Source organism: Pseudophryne corroboree, chromosome 8 (genome assembly GCF_028390025.1).
Source record: "Pseudophryne corroboree isolate aPseCor3 chromosome 8, aPseCor3.hap2, whole genome shotgun sequence".
NCBI lineage: Eukaryota > Metazoa > Chordata > Amphibia > Anura > Myobatrachidae > Pseudophryne > Pseudophryne corroboree.
The window spans coordinates 260,194,468-260,221,678 of NC_086451.1; the positions used below are offsets into that span (position 1 = coordinate 260,194,468).

Sequence of the window (27,211 nt, forward strand, 5' to 3'; positions counted from 1 at the left end):
GATTTGGTAGCTTTTACATTACTTTTACTTTAAATGCAACATTATTCTATTTTCAGCGGTTCACAACCTATGAGTTGGAAATCAAGGGTACATTTTTTGGGTTCTCCACATCATCAGATATGCAAGATACTTTAGTAAGAAAAATCTATTTTGGAATCCCAGAAAAACAGTAAACACTTGGCCCCAGTAAAATACAAAATAATTAACATGTCACTGCTTTAAAGGACCAGACGGTGACTGTGTAACATCCTGGAAAATTTAGAATGAGTAAAAGAAATAATAATAAAAAAAAGGAGCAAGATTTGTAATTTACACAATACGTTGGGGCATACAGTATCAGTAATTAAGTGTATTCTTACTCTATTCAGATAAAGTGCAAGAGACAAAAAAAAAGGAATGAAAGAAGTACTGAAATTGCCTGTAAAAGGAAGAATTGGGAAAAAAACATGGCATAAACTTTGACCCACTTCTTCGATAATACTTTCAGCGCAGTGCCCACAATTTCTGCTTGGAGTCTATTCCACTGGCTTCCAACAGCCCCACTCCAAGATTAAACAATGAAATGAAACAAAGTGATTCTGACATTTTTAAAACAGTCTAACATTTCACAAAATAATATTGTGCTATATGACACTACAGTGGTTAGGATTCACAACACATAAGCACGTCCTTCAGAAGGCTGGCATATCACATGTGGTCATGGCAGTTTATTGTAATAGGAATATGTGTTATTAAGCCTAAATGAAGTTTAATGAAATGAAAAGAGGGGTGTTTGGCTTGCCCTGTAGTGATAAAGGCTTAGCCAGCATTGCTGCTTTCACATGTAACCAGAAAAACAAACAAAAAGGATTTATATAATAGTGTAAAATGTTTATACATCAGGGGAAGGGGGCTTGGAAACAAAGTTAAATTACAAAGAAATGACCGGTATTAGTACACATATAAAGCTACTTATAATACTTTAAGGTAATGTTTTATTCTATCAGATATGGTTATAAAACAGATAAAGACGCACCAATGACTCCTGGTGATCTGAGTGGTTTGGAGAATATATAGATACTTTCTTATTTGCTACATTGACACAAACATTTTGTGATAGCAACCGAAACATTACCAGTGCTGCTTATACCAAGCTAACTTAGTATCATTAAGGTTGCATTCCCACCAATGTATCATTTGTTGTATACCAATATATGTTTACCGTATTTGCCGGCGTATAAGACGACTGGGCGTATAAGACGACCCCCAACATTTCCACTCAAAATATAGAGTTTGTTATATACTCGCCGTATAAGACTACCCCCTCTTCCGCACACCTTCCACACACCAAATAAAACGTAAAAGAACAAAGAAGTTTAAAACTTGCATCATATTTCTTTCTTTTTGCTGGTGCCATGATAGGGTTGATAGGCGTTTGACGGCTGGACTTTTTCTATGCTGTATTGTACTGTATTGTACTGTACAATGGTGCAGTACTGTGGTTGGCTGTTGGCTGTATACAAAGCCTGATTGGATTGGTCCCTGCTCCCTGTCTGCCCTCCCTGTCTCCCTGTCACTAGCAGCAGTCTATTAATACCAACTGACATTACTATATTATGACCGCAAGGGGCGGGCCGGAGCTACGCTGCTTCCCGAGCAGAACGGGCCGGTCACGCTGAAAAGGCTGGCACCCCTGTATCGCCGTAGCCACGCTGATGACCCGCCGCGGCCGCAGTGCATCGGGAGGCACTGCGGCGTATACAACGTATAATACGACCCCAGGCGTATAAGACGACCCCCGGCGTATAAGACGACCCCCCCACTTGGTGGAATGTTTTGCAGGGCCAAAAAGTCGTCTTATACGCCAGCAAATACGGTATATATAAAGTATGTTTGTTGTTAAAATGCATTTTTATTGAAATCTGAGGTCACAGATGATGAATGAGAAGGTATTCAGGTCTAACTGAATTATATGCCCTGTCCTACAGTCCAGGGATGTGCGGTGAGGTGAACGGCTCAGGAAGCACTGGCTAGTACCACCCAGATTTACACACAATATATGACCCCAAAGTTTCACGTGGGCATTATACACAGGTGCAGCAGTATATAGAGCTGGTCATTTGGTGAGTTTTGATCAGAGATGTGGGCACTGCCTCACCTGCTATAAACTTTTTACTCCAGAGTTTTGACTATAAAAATGATTAGAATAATACAAACAAGATATTTCTTATAAATTCATTGTATTTTTTTTTTTATGTACTTTATATATTGAAAACTCTGGTGTATATGTTAGTATGACAGGAAAGGCCCTACCTCACCTCACCACATGTCACTGCTACAATATGTATATTAAATTAATGGTTTTAATGGCAAATACATTTTTGAAGACAAAACATACCGATATCATGGGGAAACCGCACAACACTAAATTCTAAAAAATAGAACACAGTATGTTACTTCTAATTACTTTGTCACAAACAAGATAATAATTCAGAGGCACAGCTAACTGTAATGCCATCACCCGGTGCATATATACTAGGGGACACTCTGATTGTACATCACCATAGGAGCCTGTAATCACCTGCACACATATCTATTTCACTATCCTGCCTAGATTGCTACTAACAGACCCTTTTAATTGAGGAAAGTCAGGAACACACAGGAAAAAAATACTAGCAACTCGACCTGATACATAACACGCATAATTCTGCAAGTACACACTATCCTGAGAAGTGAGCACGCACTACTGCAGGCACAATCCCTGCAGCCAGGCATCATCATGAATATATCCAGAGCACTCTGCAGGCACAATCCCTGCAGCCAGGCATCATCATGAATATATCCAGAGCACTCTGCAGGCACAATCCCTGCAGCCAGGCATCATCATGAATATATCCAGAGCACTCTGCAGGCACAATCCCTGCAGCCAGGCATCATCATGAATATATCCAGAGCACTCTGCAGGCACAATCCCTGCAGCCAGGCATCATCATGAATATATCCAGAGCACTCTGCAGGCACAATCCCTGCAGCCAGGCATCATCATGAATATATCCAGAGCACTCTGCAGGCTCTCTGCTGCACTCCAATCTGTGCTTATTATTTGCTACACAAAAAGGAACGATCCCCTCCCATCACTACATGTTACTCATTGCTGTATAACAACGTAAGATAAAACGGCACTGTAGGTGGTGCACATACAGTATTCAGCACCAAACATAGATCACTAGACAAGTAAAAATGAGCACGCACCAACCACTACATGGGCGAATCTGCTGCACAAAGCTGAAAAGTAGCTACAGTACATTGTGTATTGTGGGATAGTCATTGTTTTAAAGGGATGCGTTCATCATCCAAGCTGTCGGGATGCCGCAACTGAGAGATCTAGAATTGTCACTGCTGTTTTGAGGCGCTTTATAATAATGTATAGTATTAATGTATAGTATGTGACCCCATTGTCCTCTCAGACAGTATGTATTATCTGTAACAGCTGGTTAAGTTGTAATACATTTTATAGGCACAACCATGCTGCTGTGGTCATTGATGACATTTACACCCTACATCCGATTCATTTGGCCTTTGATAAAACCATAAAATTATTTTGGGTCTGAACATGTAGTGGTTTCAGTCTATATGGCCAGAGCAATCCACACAGGTGTCCCCAGGGTAGGTCTTAGGTTACCATCGCTTGCTAATTAGGAATGGTATCCCTTTTACCACAGAAATACAGTAGTCTGTGACAAAACAGTTTTGGCTCAGATCAGACAACACTCTATGAACACATTGTAGTTCCTTATATGACACTTGGTAATCAAGCTTGTTACAACAAACAGAAAACACAATTCATTAATAATAATAAAATATATGTTCTAGGCATATACTTGAAACATCTCAATGATCTGACAGATCTATTAGTTACTGTACTATATTGTGATTCAGTGGCAGATAAAAGAAAGCCTTTTTTTAATATGTTAATTCCATTAAATAAATATATATACATACATATATATATATATATATATATATACAGTATGTATGTGTGTGTATATATAGTACATCCTATACTGTAACAGTATATATATATTAATATATATATATTAATACATATATAGTACATCCTATACTGTAACAGCCCGGCTTTGGTAGCAATGTTTAAAATGTGTCTTAGTGTTCTTTGTTACAGCTCGTCCTCTCTCCATAGGATTCAATAACACTTGGCCATACACTACAATTACCCCTGTGACAAAAATGCGGCCACAGCAATGCATCTGAGGGGAATACAGTATGTGCAGTTACGAATAGACGCATACATCTTGCTGCCAGTAACTGTTTTCAGATTTAGATCTTGTATGTCCAAACAAATTAACAGATGTCTGTTACCCGAGATATTAGGATACTCCGTGTATCAGTGCTTTCTTTTGGCATAGTCAGACAGTCATGGTTCTGCTTAGTGTCTGTAAAATATGGCTGCGTTACAAAACAAGCTGTTAGGTGGACCAGTAATAAATAGGTCACTGCCACTTTGGCTACACTGGAGGAGTTGAGTAATGAACAACAGAATCATAATCTGGAGGTGGGCTGTGACACTCAAGACTAAGATCCATGGGCAAAAGGACAAGGTCTTCAAGCGTGAAGTCTTCTTCAATTTGGGTAGATGGCTGATACTTCACACAGTGCCTCTCATTCTCCCCCAACACAGACTCCTTACTTTTGCTTACTGTTTTCATTCTATGGAATGGAAAAGAACAGTATAAGACATTCATCAAAGCAATGCATTTTTCTTGTGATTGGCTCATTATATAGAGTTCTGCTAGTATTATATTGCAGGTATAAATCTGAGCAGGCTCACTCCCCAGTCCATACACCACATTATTCAGGTTTTCCGACAGAAAGATGTGCAGTCAGTGATGGTTGTCAGATGTGCAGAAGTGACTGAGAAGAACATGAAGTGGCTGCATGAGGAGAGATTGGCTTAATCAGCAGCAGTGGCCTACGACATTGCCAGACATTATAGCTACCCCTCTGTAGTGCAGTTGTTCCACCACTGTTACTCAGGCAGGGTTTCTAAATGAAGTCCTGCACATCCATTGAGAGTTAGGGAAGTGGGACATTTAAGGCAAAGGGATTTAGATGGAAAAAATTCTGTTTACTGAATCCTTAAGGAAAACTGGTGGTTTATTTTTATAAGTGGTAAACATAGAATAACCCACTCAACACACTTGAAAAAAGAAAAAAATAATGGCAAGATATATAATACAGATATGTGTATATTACTTCAATTAATAATGAGTAATTAAATCATATAATACAGCAATATTAACACTACATTTAAATATGTATTTGTTATTTATTTTAGCTTGAATAATAAAAATGAGCATCATTACAGGAGATATACACTATACCACTAATTCATAGATCTATAACACTTTCCTGAAACACCGCGCAAAGGGGAAAGAGGTAATGTGTTCCTAATACTATGGGGTCTATTCATCATCTCTTCATTTCTACAAATGTAGGAGAAAATTAAAATTTTAAAATACCTCTGTAAAAATGAAGTGTCAGGGCCATTCATTATAAAAGTAATGCAGAAGATATCACTTTCAGTCCAGATATGTACCGCTGTCCCCATACAATAGGTCTGGGGTTGCAAAGGGGATACAATTGGATCCCACCATATTTGTGTACCCAGGCATCAGGGGAACAGGAAATTGCAACAATTTGTCTCAGATGTATGGGGACCTTAATTCAGGTCATTTCCCTGACATTCAGGGAGAGTCAGGAAGTACGTTAGGAATAGATATGCCAAACTGTTCTTCTGGAATAACATTTGATGTCTTCAAGTACATCTTAATTTACAGTTACTCTTCTATGCAGAGGCAGAACTCTGGGAGGCAACGGAGTCATCTGCCGCCGCGCTCCTGCTCTGAAGGGGGGCACCTCTCCTCCCATTCTGTGACACCACTGAATTAAGTTAATTGATAGCTGCCGCTATCTTTTCAGTGGCCGACTTCCTCACTGGTCCCTGCACCATTCAAATCACACCCTTTTTATTATACTGTAGATACACATTTTACAAGTATCACACCCAGGATTAGAAACCACAACCTATTACACTGGAAGCAGACACCTTACTGATGAAGCTGTTTGCTCCTGTATAGGAAATATGAGAATTTTAACTATATGAAGATACTTCTCTGACAATTACACGTAACTTTATATAGTTAGAATTCTCATGCTTCCTCTACAGGAGCAAATAACTCCATCAGTAAAGTGTCTGCTGTTAGTGTAACAGGTTATACGTTCTAATCCTGGGTATGACTGCCAAGAAATGTGTGATTTAAAATAAAAGACATTTAAATGTATAAATACAGTATATATTTTTATTTCAGAATACACCATATACACACACGCACACACACACACACACACACACACACACACACACACACATACACATACATATATTTATCTTAATTTAGGAAATAGGGGGGCACCAATATTTATCTTGCCTCCGGGCAACTGTGACGAACTTACGCCACTGCTTCTATGCATAGCTTATTGTTGGTTTATTGTTTATAGCATGGTGACATAGCAGTTTTTATCTTTTCTATCTGATTGAAAGAAAAAAAAATTATATTTTGATTAAAGGCAGAACAACATAAACCGATAGCTGTCTGTACATTAAATGTTAAAACACTTAAAATAATTAAAATAATTTTTCCCCAAAAAGTTCTCCTCCCAACTTAGAATATTGATGACACCCTGCCGGGGACTGCAAAGTGTGGAAGAACTCCTCTCACTCTGCACAGCTACACTTCTTGTCAAGATATTAACAACTGAGAAAAGACGAGGTCAAAAGAGCATTACGACAGCTTATTATACAGGTACCAACTGGACAACCGGTTAGAAAATGATGCCGGTTGCTCCTGGTTGTCAACACTGGGACAACAACTGTTGCATGGCATGGGAGTCTCACACATATACTGTAGCAAGTTGGGCAAAAAAATAAAAAATAAATAAAAAAAACATTTTTAGGAGGAGTTAGGTTTTAAGAATTGGATAATAATGGGTACATAACATTTCTATCATGTGTGGCCCTCCTCGAGCTAGGTACACGCTAAGTGACATATTGGACGATATATATCGTTCTGACACAAATTTGAATTATATAAAGTCTACGCCTGTCATCCGCAGGTTTGCCCTATCTCAAGTTCTACGGGTTGTACCATCAATGTACCATATATCATGCAGTGTGTACAACAGTGCAATATATCGGTACATCGCATCTGGGACACACCATCGTTTATTGTGTACCCAGCTTTAGAACTAATGTGGCCACAGAATATTTGGTCCACAGTTTTCTATGAGCCTGACAAGTCAGTACGGATGGGGCAGTATGGATGGTGTAATGGTTAGCATTACTGCCTCACAGCACTGAGGTCATGGGTTTGATTCCCACCATGGCCCTAACTGTGTGGAGTTTGTATATTCTCCCCGTACTTGCGTGGGTTTCCTCCGGGTACTCGGGTTTCCTCTCACAATCCAAAAATATACTGGTAGGTTAATTGGCTCCCTACAAAATTAACCCTAGCGTGAATGTGTGTGTGTGTACATGTGATAGGGAATATAGATTGTAAGCTCCACTGGGGCAGGGACTGATGTGAATGGGCAAATATTCTCTGTAAAGCGCTGCGGAATATGTGTGCGCTATATAAATAACTGGTAAATAATAATAAATAAAGTCTGTCTTTAGAGTTTTACTGGTAAGAAGAAACTTGGCAAGCCCGACATCACACACAATTCCACAGAAAGCATACCTATGACAAGAGCTTATCCTAGTGGGAATGATGCCACTGCACTGGATGAGCTATATGTGAATGCTACCAGTTATTTCATCTGAGCAGCCACGTAGAGAACTGCTCACACCCAACTTCTATCAGTATCTTTTGGCTCTGATGCAGAGGAGTTTGCCAGTTTTAAACAGAGCAAAAGTACATTTGGAGAAAGTAAAATATGTCATTATATGATAACTAGAGCACGCAAAGCAAAGTAAAATGGCTAACAACTTGACATTTTAATGATGGAGCGATTTTATTATTACATTGTTAAATATATTACAACTCTCTGGGGCACTAGTATTAATGAAGTGACCCAAGAGTGTAAATGAACGGAATCTGTCCAGCATGTGGTCTGGTCAGTCCTGTCAGTTGCACTTAATGCTGCCCATACATTAGGACGACCCGCATCCGATGCAAGTCATCTCACGATTTCCCTTGAACTCCCCTGGAAGCGCCCTGGCAGTCCAGGCCTCCCGAATGACACACAATGTGCTAACGACCCGTTGTTAAACAACCCGCCGTGTGCCTCACAAAAAAAAAATTCCAGCGAAATGTCACTCAAAATTGTTCAATGCATCTCGTGTGCCTAAAACATGGGCCCTCATTCCGAGTTGTTCGCTCAGTAATTTTCTTCGCATCGCAGCGATTTTCCGCTAATTGCGCATGCGCAATGTTCGCACTGTGACTGCGCCAAGTAAATTTGCTATGCAGTTAGGTATTTTACTCACGGCATTACAAGGTTTTTTCTTCGTTCTGGTGATCGTAATGTGATTGACAGGAAGTGGGTGTTTCTGGGCGGAAACAGGCCGTTTTATGGTAGTGTGTGAAAAAAGATGCCGTTTCTGGGAAAAACGCGGGAGTGTCTGAAGAAACGGGGGAGTGTCTGGGCGAATGCTGGGTGTGTTTGTGACGTCAAACCAGGAACGAAACTGACTGAACTGATCGCAGATGCCGAGTAAGTCTGGAGCTACTCAGAAACTGCTAAGAAGTGTCTATTCGCAATTCTGCTAATCTTTCGTTCGCAATTTTACTATGCTAAGATTCACTCCCAGTAGGCGGCGGCTTAGCGTGTGCAAAGCTGCTAAAAGCAGCTTGCGAGTGAACAACTCGGAATGACCACCATGGTACGATGTGCATACGATTATGATCAGGGGATGCGACGTTCGATCCACTTGACCGCGCTATGCATCATAATCGTGCACAAAACATATATGATGTTGATGTGCACATGATGCATCGAACGAGGTGTCGATACCGTGTATTTGTACGCGGTATTGACCTAGTGTATGGCCAGCATAAGTGTGAGGAAAGCTAGATATCTGTGATTGGCTTGCTGGTTTCATAGGTAATAGAGATACAGTCTAATGGTCACAAGTGTAGAGGCATTGTGTGTGATTTTACAGCTTTTCCAGTTGTGTCCTGTTTCAGCAAAACTTTAGACACTGTCTGAGATTTGTTAGTGAGTCTGTGGGCGGGAAGTATCGAAGTGGAAAATTTAGTAAAAATAAGATTTTAATGACCTACCGGTTAATCCTTTTCTCGTAGTCAGTAGAGGATGCTGGGGTCCATATTAGTACCATGGGGTATAGGTGGTCATTCCGAGTTGTTCGCTCATTGCCGATTTTCGCTATGCTGCGATTTGCTGCTAAATGCGCATGCGCATGGTACTTAGTTAATTAGTTGCGCATGCGCTTAGTTATTTTACTAAAAACTTAGCAGTTTTAGTGTTGATCCTACGGCGCTTTTCTGTCGAACTGCTGATCGGTGAATGATTGACAGGAAAGGGGCGTTTCTGGGTGGTAACTGAGCGTTTTCCGGGAGTGTGCTAAAAAACGCAGGCGTGTCAGGGAAAAACGCGGGAGTGTCTGGAGAAACGGGGGAGTGGCTGGCCGAACACAGGGCGTGTTTGTGACGTCAAACCAGGAACTAAACGGACCGATCTGATCGCAATCTAGGAGTAGGTCTGGAGCTACTCAGAAACTGCAAGAAAATATTTAGTAGCAATTCTGCTACTCTTTCGTTCGCTATTCTGCTAAGCTAAGATACACTCCCAGAGGGCGGCGGACTAGCGTGTGCAATGCTGCTAAAAGCAGCTAGCGAGTGAACAACTCGGAATGAGGGCCATAGACGCGTCCACCAGGAGCCATTGGCACTTTAAGAGTTTAACAGTGTGGGCTGGCTTCTCACTCTATGCCCCTCCTACTAGACTCAGTCTATAAACTGTGCCAGAGGAGACAATATACTTCGAGAGAAGGAAATACACAGATAGTGGCGAGATTCATACCAGCTCACACAACAAGGCAAATCCGTCCAACAGGCCGGAGAACTCAGCAACAATGAAACAGTACTGAAACAGGAACGAACACAGAACTTACCTAGGAACCAGGTAGTATTAAACCAAATAACCACTGCAGGATAAAGAAGCGCTGGGCGGGTGCCCAGCATCCTCTGCGGAATACGAGAAAAGGATTTATCGGTAGGTAATTAAAATCCTATTTTCTCTTACGTCCTAGAGGATGTTGGGGTCCATATTAGTACCATGGGGATGTACCAAAGCTCCCAGAACAGGAGGGAGAGCGCGCAGGCTCCTGCAGAACTGCTTGACCAAACTTGAGGTCATCAGAGGCTAAAGTATCAAACTTGTAAAACTTAGCAAACATGTTCGAACCAGACCAAGTAGCCGCTCGGCAAAGCTGTAAGGCTGAGACACCCCGGGCAGCCGCCCAGGAAGAACCCACTTTACGAGTAGAGTGGGCCTTAACCGATTTGGGACACGGCAATCCTGCCGTAGAATAGGCATGCTGGATGGTGAACCTGATCCAACGAGAACTCGACTGCTTAGAAGCAGGACACCCAATTTTCTTGGGATCATAGAGGACAAACAGAGAGTCAGATTTCCTGAGACGAGCAGTCCTATTCACATAAATCTTCAAAGTCCTCACAACATCCAAGGCCTTTGAAGCAACTGTGGAGTCATTAGCCACTGGCACCACAATAGGTTGGTTGATATGAAAAGCTGACACAACCTTAGGAAGGAACTGTGGACGAGTCCTGAGTTCCGCCCTATCTTCATGGAAGACCAGATAGGGACTTTTACAGGAAAAGCCCCCAATTCTGACAAACGTCGAGCAGAAGCCAAGGCCAACAAAGTTACCGCCTTCCATGTAGAGATTCAAACCAATGCGATTTCAGGAACTGCAATAACACATCAAGGGGGTCATTCCGAGTTGTTCGCTCGCTAGCAGTTTTTAGCAGTCGTGCAAATGCTAAGCCGCCGCCCTCTGGGAGTGTATTTTAGCTTAGCAGAAGTGCGAACGAAATGATCGCAGAGCGGCTACAAAAAAAAATTGTGCAGTTTTAGAGTAGCTCCAGACCTACTCAGCGTTTGCGATCACTTCAGACTGTTCAGTTCCTGTTTTGACGTCACAAACACGCCCTGCGTTCGCCCAGCCATGCCTGCGTTTTTCCTGGCACGCCTGCATTTTTCTGAACACTCCCTGAAAACGGTCAGTTGACACCCAGAAATGCCCACTTCATGTCAATCACTCTGCGGTGGCCATTGCGACTGAAAAGCTTCGCTAGACCTTGTGTAAAACTACATCGGCTGTTGTGAAAGTACGTCGCGCGTGCGCATTGTGCCGTATACGCATGCGCAGAAGTGCCGCTTTTTCACTTAATCACTGCGCTGCAAACATTTTTATCTAGCAATCAACTCGGAATGACCCCCCCAAGATCCCATGGTGCCGTTGGTGCCACAAAAGGGGGCTGGATGTGCAAAACCCCTTTTAAAAGGTCTGAACCTAAGGGAGGACAGCCAATTGTTTCTGGAAGAAAATGGATAAGGCCAAAATCTGGACCTGTATGCAGCCCAATCTCAGGCCTAAATCCACACCTGCTTGCAGGAAAAGGAGAAACCGTCCAAGTTGAAACTGCACCGCAGGAAACTTCTTGGATTCACACCAAGACACATACTTTTTCCAAATTCGATGGTAATGTTTAGACGTTACCCCCTTCCTAGCCTGTATCAGGGTAGGAATAACCTCACTCAGAATACCCTTCCGAGCTAAAATCTGGCACTCAACCGCCATGCTGTCAAACGTAGCCGTGGTAAGTCTTGATAAGCGAACGGCCCCTGTAATAGAAGATCCTCCCGAAGAGGTAGAGGCCTTGGATCTTCCAGCAGTAGATCCAGCAGATCTGCGTACCAAGCCCTCCTTGGCCAGTCCAGAGCAATGAGGATTGCCAGAACCCTTGTTCTTTTTACAGGTTGTAGAACTCTTGGGATAAGAGGAAGTGGAGGGAACACATACACTGACGTGAACACCCACGGCGTTACTAGTGCGTCCACCGCCACTGCCTGTGGGTCTCTCGACCTGGAACAGTACTTCCTCAGCTTCTTGTTGAGGCAGGAAGCCATCATGTCTATGTGAGGAACCCCCCACCAACCGGTTATCTCATCGAACACCTCCGGGAGGAGGCCCCACTCTCCTGGATGGAGATCATGTCTGCTGAGGAAGTCCACTTCCCAGTTGTCTACTCCCGGAATGAAGATTGCTGACATCGCTACAGCGTGTCTTTCTGCCCAAAAGAGGATCTTTGCCACCTCTGACATTGCAGCCCTGCTCTTCGTTCCGCCCTGTTGGTTTATGTAGGCCAATGTGGTCACGTTGTCCGACTGCACCTGAACAGCCCGAACCTGTAGAAGGTGTGCCGCTTGAAGAAGGCCGTTTATCGGAAGAAGGGATTCCAGACTTGACCACCTTCTTTGGAAGGTTTCCCCTTGAGCGACTGCTCCCCAACCTCTTAGACTTGCATCCGTGGTTAGAAAGATCCAGTCCTGAACCCCGAACCTTCGGCCCTCCAGAAGGTGAGCTAGTTGCAGCCACCAGAGGAGCGAAATCCTTGCTTTCGGCGACAGTGCATATGTAGGTGAGATCCCGACCACTGGTCCAAGAGATCCAGTTGAAAGGACCGAGCATGAAACCTTCCGTACTGCAGAGCCTGTAGGAGGCAACCATCTTCGCCAGAAGGTGGATGCACTGATGAATCGATACCCGGGCCGGCTTCAAGACATGCCGGACTATAGTTTGAATCACCAACGCTTTCTCCACCAGTAGAAACACCCTCTGCACCTCCGTGTCGAGGATCATCCCCAGGAAAGACAGCTTCCTTGTCGGCTCCAGATGAGACTTTGGAAGGTTCAGGATCCAACCGTGCTCCTTGAGCAGATGCGTCATGAGAGCAATGGATATTAACAACTTCTCCCTGGATGATGCCTTGATCAGCAGGTCATCCAGATACAGAATTTTGTTAACCCCCTGCTTGCGGAGGAGAACCATCATCTCTGCCATCACCTTGGTGAAGATCCTCGGTGCTGTGGAGAGACCGAATGGCAGTGCCTGAAACTGATAGTGATCGTCTAACAGTGCAAACCTGAGATAAGCCTAATGCAGCGACCAATTGGGAATGTGAAGGTACGCATCCTTGATGTCCAGGGACACCAGGAACCCCCCCCCCCTCCGTCAGTCCAGAGATAACCGCTCGCAGGGACTCCATTTTGAATTTGAAGTCCCTGAGATAAGGGTTCAATGATTTCAAGTTCAGAATTGGCCTGACCGAACCATCCGGCTTCGGTACGACAAAAAGGTTTGAATAGTAACCTTTGTTCAACTGATGAGGTGGAACTGGAACAATGACCTCCGAGAACACCAATTTTCGGATAGCATCCAGTAAAATAGCTCTGTCTGCTGGCAATGTCGGCAAGCCTGATTTGAAGAATCGGTGAGGTGGGAGAGTTTGAAACTACAGCCTGTACCCCCGGGACACAATATCCTGTGTATCCAGGGATCCAGGCCGGACAACACCCAGATGTGGCTGAAATGCCGGAGTCTCGCTCCCACCTGACCAACTTCCAGGCTGCGTGGTCCACTATCATGCTGAGGACTTTGAGGCACCAGAAGCAGGCTTTTGGTCCTGGGAAACTGCAGGAGCAGGCTTTTTGGATTTGGCATGACCACCTCTAAAGAAGGTGTGAGAGGGCTTGTTCTTTCTAGTCCTAGTGGGCCGAAAGGACTGTGACGTGTTGGGAGAAAAAGGCTTCTTCGTAGCCGTTGCAGCGGAGGGGAGAAAAGGAGACTTACCCGCTGTAGCTGTGGCAATCCACGCATCCAGCGCCTTCCCAAACAGAGCCTGACCTGTATAGGGTAGGCTCTCCACACTTTTCCTGGATTCCGCGTCCGCAGACCATTGGCACAGCCAGAGGCCCCTGTGAGCTGAGACGGTCTTGGAGGAGATCCCCGCAGCCATGGAACCCAGATCCTTCATGGATTCCACCAGAAACCCTGCAGAATCCTGTATGTTACATAAAAACAAATCAACGTCACCTTTATCCATCGTAGTCAAGTCCTCCTGCAGAGTGACTGACCACTTTGCTATTGCTTTTGAAATCCATGCACAGGCAATAGTAGGCCGCAGTATCGTGGATATGGATTTGAGCGTAGCATCCACCTTGCGATCCGCCGGGTCTTTCAACGCGGTAGATCCCGGGACAGGCAAAACCACCTGTTTAGACAGCCTGGAAACAGAGGCGTCAACTATAGGCGGGGACTCCCATTTTTTTTTATCGTCCTCTGGAAAGGGAAAAGCAACCAGAACCCTCTTAGGGATCTGGAATTTTTTCTCCGGGTTTTCTCAGGCCTTTTCAAAAATGGCATTTAATTCCTTAGAAGCAGGGAAGGTCAGAAGGGCTTTCTTACAGTTTGAATAAAGACTCCTCAACCTGCTCAGGAGGTGTGTCAGAAATATTTAACACATCTCGCATGGCCTCAATCATCAACTGCACCCCCTTAGCCAGTGATGCCGTCCCCCTTGACACATCCCCATCACCGTCTGCTTGGTCAGAATCGGTATCCGTGTCATCCTGCGTAATTTGGGCAAGAGCACGTTTGTGAGAATATACCACAGGGGGCCCCGGGGGAGCAGTATCGGACCATACTGCCACAGAGGACTGCAATGCCTGAGTTGTATGCTCAGTCCTTGCAACCATTTCAGAAATCTGAGAAATAGCCCCCCTAAGAGAGACTAACCACTCCAGATCTCTAGCCGGGATCTGCGCTACAACAGTGCAATCCTGATTACATGGGATGGGATCTTCCTGAGCAGATATATCCTCTGCAGCATATGAGACAGAGTCTCTAGACATGGTTGCTTGCACACCCCACATACAGGGTACAGGGCAGACAGAGTTTCCCCCCCAAGAATGGCCAACCCACACACAGCACTATACAGGTATAGGGAGACCCTTAACCAGCGCTGACTGTGTCCCTTAATAGGTGACACAGTTTATACACAGCCTCCCCTCCCTTCTACAACCCCCTGGTACCGTACAGATAGCTGGAGTTGCTCTGGAGGGACTGCTCTTCACAGGCAGCGTGTTTGCAGGCAGGAAAATGGCGCTGAACGCTGCTGGGTCCGCTCTGAGGAGAAGCTCCGCCCCCTTAATGGCGCTGTCTTCCCGCTCTTCCAAGATCATACTGGCCTGAGGATTTTCTGCTGGCTGAGATTTGAGGACCCAGACAGGTTTTCTGGTCAGTGTAGGATTAAAGAGCTGGCTCAGGGCGCCCCTCACAGCGCCGCATCATGTACCGCTGAGCCCCCGGAGCGCAGTCAGTACTGCGCTCCCTACCCTGTAGCCGCCATCTTAACATCGGCTCCCCGCTTGCCAGGGAGCCGATGACTCACTCACCACACTTCAGCTCTGCAAGAGGGTGGCGGCATGCTGCCGGGGTGAGCATTCTCCTGTGGCAGGGAGCGATCTATCCCCTCTGGAGCTCAGTGTCCAGTCAGCGGAGACAGTGGCTCAGACCCCGCAGGGCGGACACTGCTCCCCCCCCCCCCCCCCTCAGTCCCTCGCTGCAGGGAGGCTGTTGCCAGCAGCCTTACTGTAAAATAACAAGCTCTAAAAAAACTTTTACTAAAAAAGCTCTGTAGAGCTCCCCTAGCTGTGACCAGCTCCTCCGGGCGCATTTTCTAAACTGAGTCTGGTAGGAGGGGCATAAAGGGAGGAGCCATCCCATACTGTTAAACTCTTAAAGTGCCAATGGCTCCTGGAGGACCTGTCTATACCCCATGGTACTAATATGGACCCCAGCAACCTCTAGGACGTAAGAGAAAATAAGAATTTACTCACCAGTAATTCTATTTCTCGTAGTCCGTAGTGGATGCTGGGGACTCCGTAAGACCATGGGGAATAGACGGCTCCGCAGGAGACTGGGCACATCTAAAGAAAGATTTAGGTCTATCTGGTGTGCACTGGCTCTTCCCCCTATGACCCTCCTCCAAGCCTCAGTTAGGACACTGTGCCCGGAAGAGCTGACACAATAAGGAAGGATTTTGAATCCTGGGTAAGACTCATACCAGCCACACCAATCACACCGTATAACTCGTGATAGGAACCCCGGTTAACAGTATGGTAACAACGGAGCCTCTGAACAGATGGCTCGCAATAACAACCCGATTTGTGTAACAATAACTATTTACAAGTATTGCAGACAATCCGCACTTGGGATGGGCGCCCAGCATCCACTACGGACTACGAGAAATAGAATTACCGGTGAGTAAATTCTTATTTTCTCTGACCGAATGAGAGAACTCCAGGTACTCCTCAGCCAGGGTATCAAATTTGTAGAATTTTGCAAACGTGTTTGCCCCTGACCAAGTAGCAGCTCGGCAAAGTTGTAAAGCCGAGACCCCTCGGGCAGCCGCCCAAGATGAGCCCACCTTCCTTGTGGAATGGGCTTTTACAGATTTAGGCTGCGGTAGTCCCACCGCAGAATGCGCCAGCTGAATAGTGCTACAAATCCAGCGCGCGATAGTCTGCTAAGAAGCAGGAGCACCCAGTTTGTTGGGTGCATACAGGATAAACAGCGAGTCAGTTTTCCTGACTCCAGCCGTCCTGGAAACATAAATTTTCAGGGCCCTGACTACGTCCAGTAACTTGGAATCCTCCAAGTTCCTAGTAGCCGCAGGCACCACAATAGGCTGGTTCAAGTGAAACACTGATACCACCTTCGGGAGAAACTGAGGGCGAGTCCTCAACTCTGCCCTATCCATATGGAAAATCAGATAAGGGCTTTTATAGGACAAAGCCGCCAATTCTGACACACGCCTGGCCGAAGCCAGAGCCAACAGCATGACCACTTTCCACGTGAGATATTTCAAATCCACAGTCTTAAGTGGTTCAAACCAATGTGATTTCAGGAACTCCAAAACCACATTGAGATCCCAAGGTGCCACTGGGGGCACAAAAGGAGGCTGAATACGCAGAACTCCTTTGACAAAAGTCTGAACTTCAGGCAGTGAAGTCAGTTCTTTCTGGAAGAAAATCGACAGGGCCGAAATCTGGACCTTAATGGACCCCAATTTGAGGCCCAACGTCACCCCTGCTTGCAGGAAATGCAGGAATCGACCCAGTTGAAATTCCTCCGTTGGGGCCTTCCTGGCCTCACACCAAGCAACATATTTCTGCCAAATGCGGTGATAATGTTTTGCAGTGACATCCTTCCTGGCTTTGATCAGGGTAGGGATGACTTCCTCCGGCATGCCCTTTTCTCAGTACCTTGGGAATGAGAGGCAGAGGAGGAAACACATAAACCGACTGGTACACCCACGGTGTTACTAGAGCGTCCACAGCGATCGCCTGAGGGTCCCTTGACCTGGCGCAATATCTTTTTAGCTTTTTGTTGAGGCGGGACGCCATCATGTCCACCTCTGGTCTTTCCCACCGGTTTACCAGCATTTGGAAGACTTCTGGATGAAGTCCCCATTCTCCCGGGTGGAGGTCGTGCCTGCTGAGGAAGTCTGCTTCCCAGTTGTCCACTCCCGGAATGAACACTGCTGTCAGTGCTAACACATGATTTTCCGCCCATCGGAGAATCCTTGTGGCTTCTGCCATTGCCCTCCTGCTTCTTGTGCCGCCCTGTCTGTTTACATGGGGCGACCGCCGTGATGTTGTCTGATTGGATCAGTACCGGCTGGTTCTGAAGCAGGGGCCTTGCTTGGCTTAGGGCATTGTAAATGGCCCTTAGCTCTAGAATATTTATGTGAAGCGAAATCTCCTGATTTGACCACAGTCCTTGGAAATTTCTTCCCTGTGTGACTGCGCCCCAGCCCCGAAGGCTGGCATCCGTGGTCACCAGGACCCAGTCCTGTATTCCGAATCTGCGGCCCTCTAGTAGATGAACCCTCTGCAGCCACCACAGCAGCGACACCCTGGTCCTTGCCGACAGGGTTATCCGCTGTTGCATCTGGAGATGGGACCCGGACCATTTGTCCAACAGGTCCCACTGGAAAGTCCTTGCGTGGAACCTTCCGAATGGAATCGCTTCGTACGAAGCTACCATTTTTCCCAGGACTCGTGTGCATTGATGTACCGACACCTGTCCCGGTTTTAGGAGGTCTCTGACTAGAGATGACAACTCCTCGGCTTTTTCCACTGGAAGAAACACTTTTTTCTGGTCTGTGTCCAGAATCATTCCCAGGAACAGAAGACGTGTCGTCGGGACCAGCTGTGACTTTGGAATATTGAGAATCCAGCCGTGCTGTTGTAGCACTTCCCGAGAAAGTGCTACCCCCACTACCAACTGTTCCTTGGACCTCGCCTTTATCAGGAGATCGTCCAAGTACGGGATAATTAAAACTCCCTTCTTGCGAAGGAGTATCATCATTTCGGCCATTACCTTGGTAAAGACCCTCGGTGCCGTGGATAACCCAAACGGCAGCGTCTGGAACTGATAGTGACAGTCCTGTACTACAAATCTGAGGTACTCCTGGTGAGGAGGGTAAATGGGGACATGCAGGTACGCATCCTTGATGTCCAGGGAGACCATGTAATCCCCCTCGTCCAGGCTCGCAATAACCGCCCTGAGCGATTCCATCTTGAACTTGAACCTTTTGATATAAGTGTTCAAGGATTTTAAATTTAAGATGGGTCTCACCGAACCGTCCGGTTTCGGTACCACAAACATTGTGGAATAGTAACCCTTCCCTTGCTGAAGGAGGGGTACCTTGACAATCACTTGCTGTGAATACAGTTTTTGGATAGCCACCAACACTGCCTCCCTAGCAGAGGGAGTTGCTGGTAAGGCAGATTTTAGAAAACGGCGGGGGGGGGGGGGACGTCTCGAATTCCAGCCTGTACCCCTGAGATACTACTTGAAGGGCCCAGGGATCCACCTGTGAGAGAGCCCACTGTGTGCTGAAATTTCTGAGACGGGCCCCCACCGTACCCGGATCCGCCTGTGAAGCCCCAGCGTCATGCTGTGGACTTACCGGACGCGGGGGAGGACTTTTGCTCTTGGGAACTGGCTGTATGCTGCAGCTTTTTCCCTCTACCTTTGCCTCTTGGCAGAAAGGATGCGCCTCGAGCCCTCTTGTGTTTATGGGGCCGAGAGGACTGTACTTGATAATACGGTGCCTTCTTTTGCTGTGGGGTAGCCTGTGGCAAAAATGTCGATTTCCCAGCCGTAGCTGTGGAAACGAGGTCTGAAAGACCATCCCCAAACAGTTCCACCCCCTTATAAGGCAAAACTTTCATGTGCCTTTTTGAATCGGCATCACCTGACCACTGCCGAGTCCATAACCCCCTTCTGGCGGCAATGGACATTGCGCTTATTTTTGATGCCAGCCGGCAAATATCCCTCTGTGCATCACGCATGTATAAGACAGCGTCCTTTATATGCTCTACTGTCAGCAAAATAGTGTCCCTATCCAGGGTATCAATATTATCCGACAGGGAATCTGACCACGCAGCAGCAGCACTGCACATCCATGCTGATGCAATCGCTGGTCGCAATATAATGCCCGTGTGTGTATATATAGCTTTTAGGGTAGCCTCCTGCTTTCTATCAGCAGGATCCTTTAGGGCGGCCGTATCCGGAGACGGTAGTGCCACCTGTTTTGATAAACGTGTAAGCGCTTTATCTACCCTAGGGGACGTTTCCCAACGTGACCTATCCTCTGGCGGGAAAGGGTACGCTGCCAATAACCGTTTAGAAATTATCAATTTCTTATCGGGGGAAGTCCAGGCTTCCTCACACACCTCATTTAATTCCTCAGATACAGGAAAAACTACTGGTAGTTTTTCCTCACCGAACAGAATACCCTTTTTTGTGGTACCTGGGGTACTATCAGAAATGTGTAATACATTTTTCATTGCCTCAATCATGTAACGGGTGGACCTATTGGAGGGTACACTAATCTCATCGTCGTCGACACTGGAGTCGGTATCCGTGTCGACATCTGTGTCTGCCATCTGAGGTAGCGGGCGTTTTAAAGCCCCTGATGACATTTGAGACGCTGGAACAGTCACAAGCTGAGTAGCCGGCTGTCCTATGTCGTCAAACCTTTTATGTAAGGAGCTGACACTGTCACGTAATTCCTTCCATAAGTCCATCCACACAGGTGTCGACCCCTCAGGGGGTGACAACACATTTACAGGCATTTGCTCTGCCTCCACATCATTTTCCTCATCATACATGTCGACACAGCGGTACCGACACACAGCACACACACAGGGAATGCTCTGACAGAGGACAGGACCCCACAAAGCCCTTTGGGGAGACAGAGGGAGAGTATGCCAGCACACACCAGAGCGCTATATACCACAGGGATATCACCTATAAAGAGTGTTTTCCCTTATAGCTGCATATATATATTATACTGCGCCTAAATTTGTGCCCCCCCCTCTCTTTTTTACCCTTTCTGTAGTGCAGGACTGCAGGGGAGAGCCAGGGAGCGATCCTTCCAGCGGAGCTGTGAGGGAAAATGGCGCCAGTGTGCTGAGGGAGATGGCTCCGCCCCTTTTTCGGCTGGCTTTCTCCCGCTTTTTGTGTTATTCTGGCAGGGGTAATTTACACCTATATAGCCTCTGGGGCTATATATGGTGTCAGTTTTGCCAGCCAAGGTGTTAATATTGCTGCTCAGGACGCCCCCCCCCAGCGCCCTGCACCCATCAGTGACCGAAGTGTGTGGTGTGCATGAGGAGCAATGGCGCACAGCTGCAGTGCTGTGCGCTACCTTGGAGAAGACAGAAGTCTTCAGCCGCCGATTTTCCGGACCTTCTTGCTTCTGGCTCTGTAAGGGGGACGGCGGCGCGGCTCCGGGAACGGACGACGAGGTCGGGTCCTGTGTGCGATCCCTCTGGAGCTAATGGTGTCCAGTAGCTTAAGAAGCCCAAGCTACCACCACTTAGGTAGGTTCGCTTCTTCTCCCCTTAGTCCCTCGCTGCAGTGAGCCTGTTGCCAGCAGGTCTCACTGTAAAATAAAAAACCTAAACTATACTTTCTTTCTAGGAGCTCAGGAGAGCCCCTAGTGTGCATCCAGCTCGGCCGGGCACAGAAATCTAACTGAGGCTAGGAGGAGGGTCATAGGGGGAGGAGCCAGTGCACACCAGATAGACCTAAATCTTTCTTTAGATGTGCCCAGTCTCCTGCGGAGCCGTCTATTCCCCATGGTCCTTACGGAGTCCCCAGCATCCACTAGGACGTCAGAGAAACATCTGATCAGTGCAGTTTTCTGAGGTTTACTGCAGTACAATCTATATGGGGCCGCAGCACAGGAAGTCCCACTCTATGGGGCTGTGATGTGCAAGTCCGTATACAGATTCAGTCACACACAATATACAAGTACCGCATATCAAATTAATCAGTATAGTCTCCTTGTGCGTTCCAGTTGCATTGCGATTAAGGAGCGCCTGCTGCATAAAAGGTGCTCAATGCTAGTGTGGTGTATTGCGGCTAGATTTATGACACATCGGTATATCTGCAGATAAATTAGGCATTGGTTGTGTTGCAGGGCCGAAGCGATGGTGGTCATTCCGAGTTTATTTTTTGCTGCTGCTGCGATCAACTAGTCCACGCCTATGGGGGAGTGTATTTTATCTTAGCAGGGCTGCGATCGCTTGTGCAGCCCTGCTAAGTTAAAAAAATGTCAAGTAAAACAAGACCAGCCCTGGACATACTTACCCTGTGCGACGATCTCTGCGATGCTGGGGCCGGCTTTGACGTCAGACATCCGCCCTCCGTTCTCCTGGACACGCCTGCGTTTTCTTCATCACTGCCCGAAAACGGCAGGCACTAGTCCGGTGACGCCCACGAATGCCTTCTTTCTGTCAATCTTCTTGCGGTCGTCTCTGCGACCGCTTTCTTCGTTGTTCGCGACGTAACCCGGCGGCATTGACGCGCACGCGCAGGCCGGCCGCCACGCATGCGCATTCCGGACCCGTTTGCACCGCAGCGACAAACCGCTGCATGCGAACGGGTTGGAATGACCCCCAATATGTTTGTGGACGATGTCATTCACAGACATATCAGCACTAATCACATTAGTTCACTAAACTCTTTGTTTTGGAAAGCTTATCACATCACATTACATAATAATGCATGATAATAAAGTAATGCTATATTTGTCATTCTTTAAACCCAATTAATTTGTTGGACATTTAAGCAAAATAATATCTGGTTTTGGGCTCATTTTAGTTGGCTCTCACACTCTCTGACCTGACGCTTGGTTAGTTTGCCAGGCACAGAAAACAAATACCTCACAAGCCATAAGAACAGCAGGATCTGGCAGGAGAATGACAAATCAAACAGTGCGTGTTTGAAAACGCAAAGTAATGAGCCACAAGAAGCTTTACTGTCAAGTAGAGAAATTGTCTGAAATATATCCAGGGTAAATGTCTCTGATCTTTCCTTATAACGCTGAACTCCTGAGTGATATTGTCCCAAGTCTTACATTTACTTCTCTGCAGTAGCTTTTGGACCCAGTGTGAATACATTTATTTTAGCTTACTGCTTTTAAAGAAAACTCACAATTTATTCATCCATTAATGGTTGCAGTATTGCATAATAAGAATGTGTATACCACAAAAGCAATGGTCTTTCTTCCATACAATTAGAGTGCTTCAGAACACAGAACAAAATAATTACAGAATCCTTCACACATAGGGGGGTCATTCCGAGTTGATCGCTCGCTAGCAGTTTTTAGCAGTCGTGCAAACGCTATGCCGCCGCCCTCTGGGAGTGTATTTTAACTTAGCAGAAGTGCGAACGAAAGGATCGCACAGCGACTAAAAAAAAAAAATTGTGCAGTTTTACAGTAGCTCCAGACCTACTCCTATCACTTCAGACTGTTCAGTTCCGGATTTGACGTCACAAACACGCCTGCATTTTTCCTGGCACGCCTGCATTTTTTTCGAACACTCCCTGTAACGGTCAGTTGCCACCCTGAAACGCCAACTTCGTGTCAATCACTCTGCGGCTAGCAGTGCGACTGAAAAGCTTCGCTAGACCTTGTGTGAAACTACTTTGGCTGTTGTGAAAGTACATCGCGCATGCGCATTGCGCCGCATACGCATGCGCAGAAGTGCCGCTTTTTTGCCTGATCGCTGCGCAGCGACCGAAAACAGCTAGCGAACAACTTGGAATGACCACCAATGTCCGTTCACTGATGATCTGCATAGCGCCTGCCCCTACTGTGCGCAACATTTAAGGGGTATTTCCAGAGTTAGTGGACAGGAAGTGTGATGCAATACCGAACTCAGTTCCACACACACATTGGGCCTAATTTAATTGTGATTTTCTAGGCTGTGGAACTGCCAATGTTAGCAAGTGAAGCTGCCACCTAAAAATGAAAGAGACTCCCACCGGAGCATTTTACACTCATTCGCAATTGTGTACACATTTGTAGCCTATACACAAATTCTGTTCAGTTCTAAGGTTTTCTATGGTTACACAGACTGGACACAGCAGTAGCAGTGCAGGCACCATGTTTTTGCACATACGAGCTCGCAGTTGAAGGCAGATATACGTCATGACACTCCCTGTAAACTGCCCATTACCAAATCCAGACAGTCACTTCCTGATAATTTTCCTTGAACTGCTCATTCTGAGTGGGTTTTTTAGCAACACCTCGGCGCATACGTGTGGAGCTGTGCCCTGCGGGCGCATCGGCAGCGCTGGGTGCGTGGCGGCGGGTGTCCGGTGCAGGGATTACCCTTTTCCCTGCACCGGACCAGAGGCTGCGGAGGCGTTCGAATGTTGGCGCCCTCCGGGAGCCAATCGCGGCTCCCGGAGCGGCAGCCAGTCAGAGAGGGACGCGGCGAGCCAATCGGCGCTCGCCACGTCATAGGCCCCGCCCCCGGCATCTGACGTCAGACGCCTGGCGGGAGCCAAAGGGACGGAGCGCGCGGAAGAGCGCGAAGAACAAAGAAGACGCCGCGCGGAGGGGAGAAGAAGAGCCGGACGGGGAGCCAAGACGGCGTGGACGAAGAAGACGGCGGCCGTGGGGAGAAGAGCTCCGGTGGCCGCTGAAGAGGCCGGAAGACGTCGGCCTGCAGGAGGAAGATGTCCAGCGGCGGCTGGACGCGGAGGAGAGACGGCGGCGCCGCTGGCCAGGACGGGTCAGCGGCAGAAGAGAGTGCCGGAGACCCCGCGGATTAGGTGAGGCCTCAGTGAGGCTGTCCTTCCCCCTTCCCTTTTCCTCCCTCGACCACCAGGGACGGGCATTAGGCCCGAGGGCACAATTCAGGCACTAGGCCTGTTGCGCAGATAGGAGGTTTGGGGGCCAATATTTGATTAGGTGGTTTGGGCATTAGGCCCAAGCCACCCTATCCCTGTGTGAAGTTAGGCGGGCGCTAGGCCCGGGGGCAAATCAGGCAATAGGCCTGTGGGACAGATAGAGGGCATTAGGCCCTAGTGTGTTTTGGCCAATTAGGGAGTATTAAGGTGACCCTGGGCACAAGGCCCAGGTCACCCAACGGGCAGCAAGTTAGGCGGGCGCTAGGCCCGTGGGCGAAGTCAGGCCTCCAGCCTGAGCGCAGTCAGGGGGCGCTAGGTCCAGCGAGAAAGTACCCCCCCAAGGTGAATAAAGGTGGCACTGGGCACTAGGCTCGGGCCACCCGGAGGTGTTTAGGTGGGCAGGCCGTGTGCACCCACCCCCTTCCAGCGGCAGGTAGGGATTTAAAGGGACAACACCGTGTGATCTTGCATTCTGATATTGTGATATATGTTGTTACCGTGCAGGGCAAATTGTCTGTGTTTGCATAGTTTTGTTGCACCACACCCACAGAGCTAGTTTGAGGGCTCTGCCGTTGTAGTTAGTATAGGGTGTGACACTAGGGTAGAGTTAGGCCCTGCACGGCTGTTTCTCTTTGCCTCCTTACAGGGACCTGTAAGTGGAGAAGATCGGAGTGCAAGACTTGTGACGGTGAGTAGCATCCGTGTACGTTTGTCCCTTGTCTGTCCCCGAGCGCCGGAGTCGGGATTGCTCACGGACGTGAGAATCCTTTTCATCACACTACGTGCGAAAGCGCGAGTGTGTGAAATCTGGGTGGCTGAGGCTTTGTGCCGGTGATGACCATTCACCCAACCGGTGAAGGTCGCGGTCACCCCTGGGGTATCCCCTGTTCCAGTGGAAGAAGGGTCGATACCCCCTTTAATGTAAACCATTCTCTCCTCAGCTCGGTCGTCGGTCAGCTCCGAGAGGGAATCGCCGTGTCCGGATCCGACTGAAGATTTCCAGGTCCGTTGAAGGTTCCGGTACCTGAAGGTGAGAGAGAGCGGCGCCTGGTGAGTACCGAGTCTACACCTGCACGGCAGCAGGCACCACACGCACCGCAGCAACACCTCTCACACTTGGCGTAGTCGGCAGGATAAAAGAGACCGGATCACGGACACGATGTGGAACGCCACCAAGAAGACCTCCCTGCGGACGGCTCCGGAGAAGACTCACCCCCGGATGTGTGCGGACCAGAGCGACTGGGTGACGGTGTCTGGGGCAGACATCCTGAAGATGGTGCAGCGGTCGGTCCAGCGTGGAAAAGAAGAGCGCCGGGAGAAGGGGCGCAAGAAGGCCGCTGTGACGCCCTGCAAGAAATGTCGGCAAACAGGGCACTTTGCCGGCGAGTGTACTTGGCGAGAGACGTCCCCAAAGAAGGTGCTCCAGGAAGCGGACCGAAGACGTCAGAAGGGCCAAGCGAAGAAGGAGTCCTGGTGTTTGCTCTGCGGAAACTACGGGCATGAGCACAACAGTTGTCCCTGGGACGAAGAGTTGAGCGAAGACGAGGTTGATTCCCGGTGTGAAAGCTGTGGAGATCCCCGACATCGGCTCCTGGAATGTCCATGGACGGAAGACAGGACGGACTACGAGGCCACGGTGAAGCAGATGACGGAGTCTCGTCAGCAGCTTTGGGACCGGGTGGCTGCAGAGCCGGTGTGTGCGCTCTGCGAGGCGAGAGGACATGCGCTTCCCGATTGTCCGTGGGATGAAGACCGGAGGATTGCAGATGGTCGCGCCCAGAGATGGGAGGAGGAAACCAGGGAAATGGAGCGGAAGGCCTTGCTTGAAGTTAATTCGCAGGTGCCCATTTCCTCTGAGCCGGAACCAACGGGTGAAGATTCCCCAGTGAAGGAGGTGGACCAGGAACCCGTCTTGGAGAAGGTGGCAGTGGCCCTCCCTTGTTGGAAGTGTCAGCGACCAGGACATGCGGCCAGTGAGTGCCCCTGCCGCGGACCTACTCTGTCCCAAGAAAGTGACCCCAGTAAGGCAGAATCCTTTCCCGCATGAGGCGGAGGTGGACGACTGGGAGGTGAAGAGACCACGCTGCGAAGAAAAGCGTGAAGACCCAGTGACTGAGACGTCCGGAATCTCCCCGCGATGGAACCGTCCACGACCAGGACGTGCGGAACAGGAGTGTCCTGGGTACCAAGAGATGCCAGCGGAAGCGCAGGAGTACGCTGAGGAAGAAAAGGATCCAGCGGAAGCGAAGGAGTACGCTGAGGAAACAGAGGTGCCAGCGGAAAGGACTAAGTACGCTGAGGAGGAAAATAATACCCCAGTCCAGATATCGGAGGAAGACTCGGACTACGGTGAGCTGTCCGCCGACGAATCCCTCCCAGAACAGATGGAGGACGACTCTGGCATCGGAAGCACCGACGAGAGTGACTGGCAGGATCGGGTGGAGTCATGCTCCCAGTTGAAAGCCCTCCGTGAAGAGGAGGAGATAGTCCTGGAGCCAGAGTACCTGCCGGGAGTGCCGAAATGGACGGACGTACGGGGAGAGGATTGTGATGCCGTGGGAGGACCCGTTCCAGAGGAAGACATAGGACCTTTGGAGATGCCCCACGAGGAAATGCGACATATGGTGGCTGTTGCCCGGGAGGGAACGGATGCCCCGGAGGATTCCGCTGTTGGGTGGTGGTCGATACCACACCCGGAAGACAGGGACGAAGCCACAGACGATATAGGAGGTCGAGAGTGGGTGACTGTTGTCCCCGTGGAGGAAGATTCCCCTTGGTGGCCAACGTCGAGCGACCGTGAGGAGATGCCACTCCCCCATA

At 47.9% G+C, this 27,211-nt stretch overlaps 1 protein-coding gene across 1 annotated transcript in view; it reads right to left on the reverse strand.

Moving 5' to 3' along the window:
• Positions 1–3,821: 3,821 nt before the first annotated feature.
• The window catches only part of LOC134948917 (vascular endothelial growth factor receptor kdr-like), a 334,002-nt gene continuing 310,612 nt past the window's right edge, over positions 3,822–27,211 (reverse strand). The window contains exon 30 of the mRNA XM_063937198.1: positions 3,822–4,707. Coding sequence (XP_063793268.1) covers positions 4,506–4,707 — 202 coding nt within the window. The 3' untranslated portion in view covers positions 3,822–4,505. The remainder of the gene's footprint in view (positions 4,708–27,211) is intronic.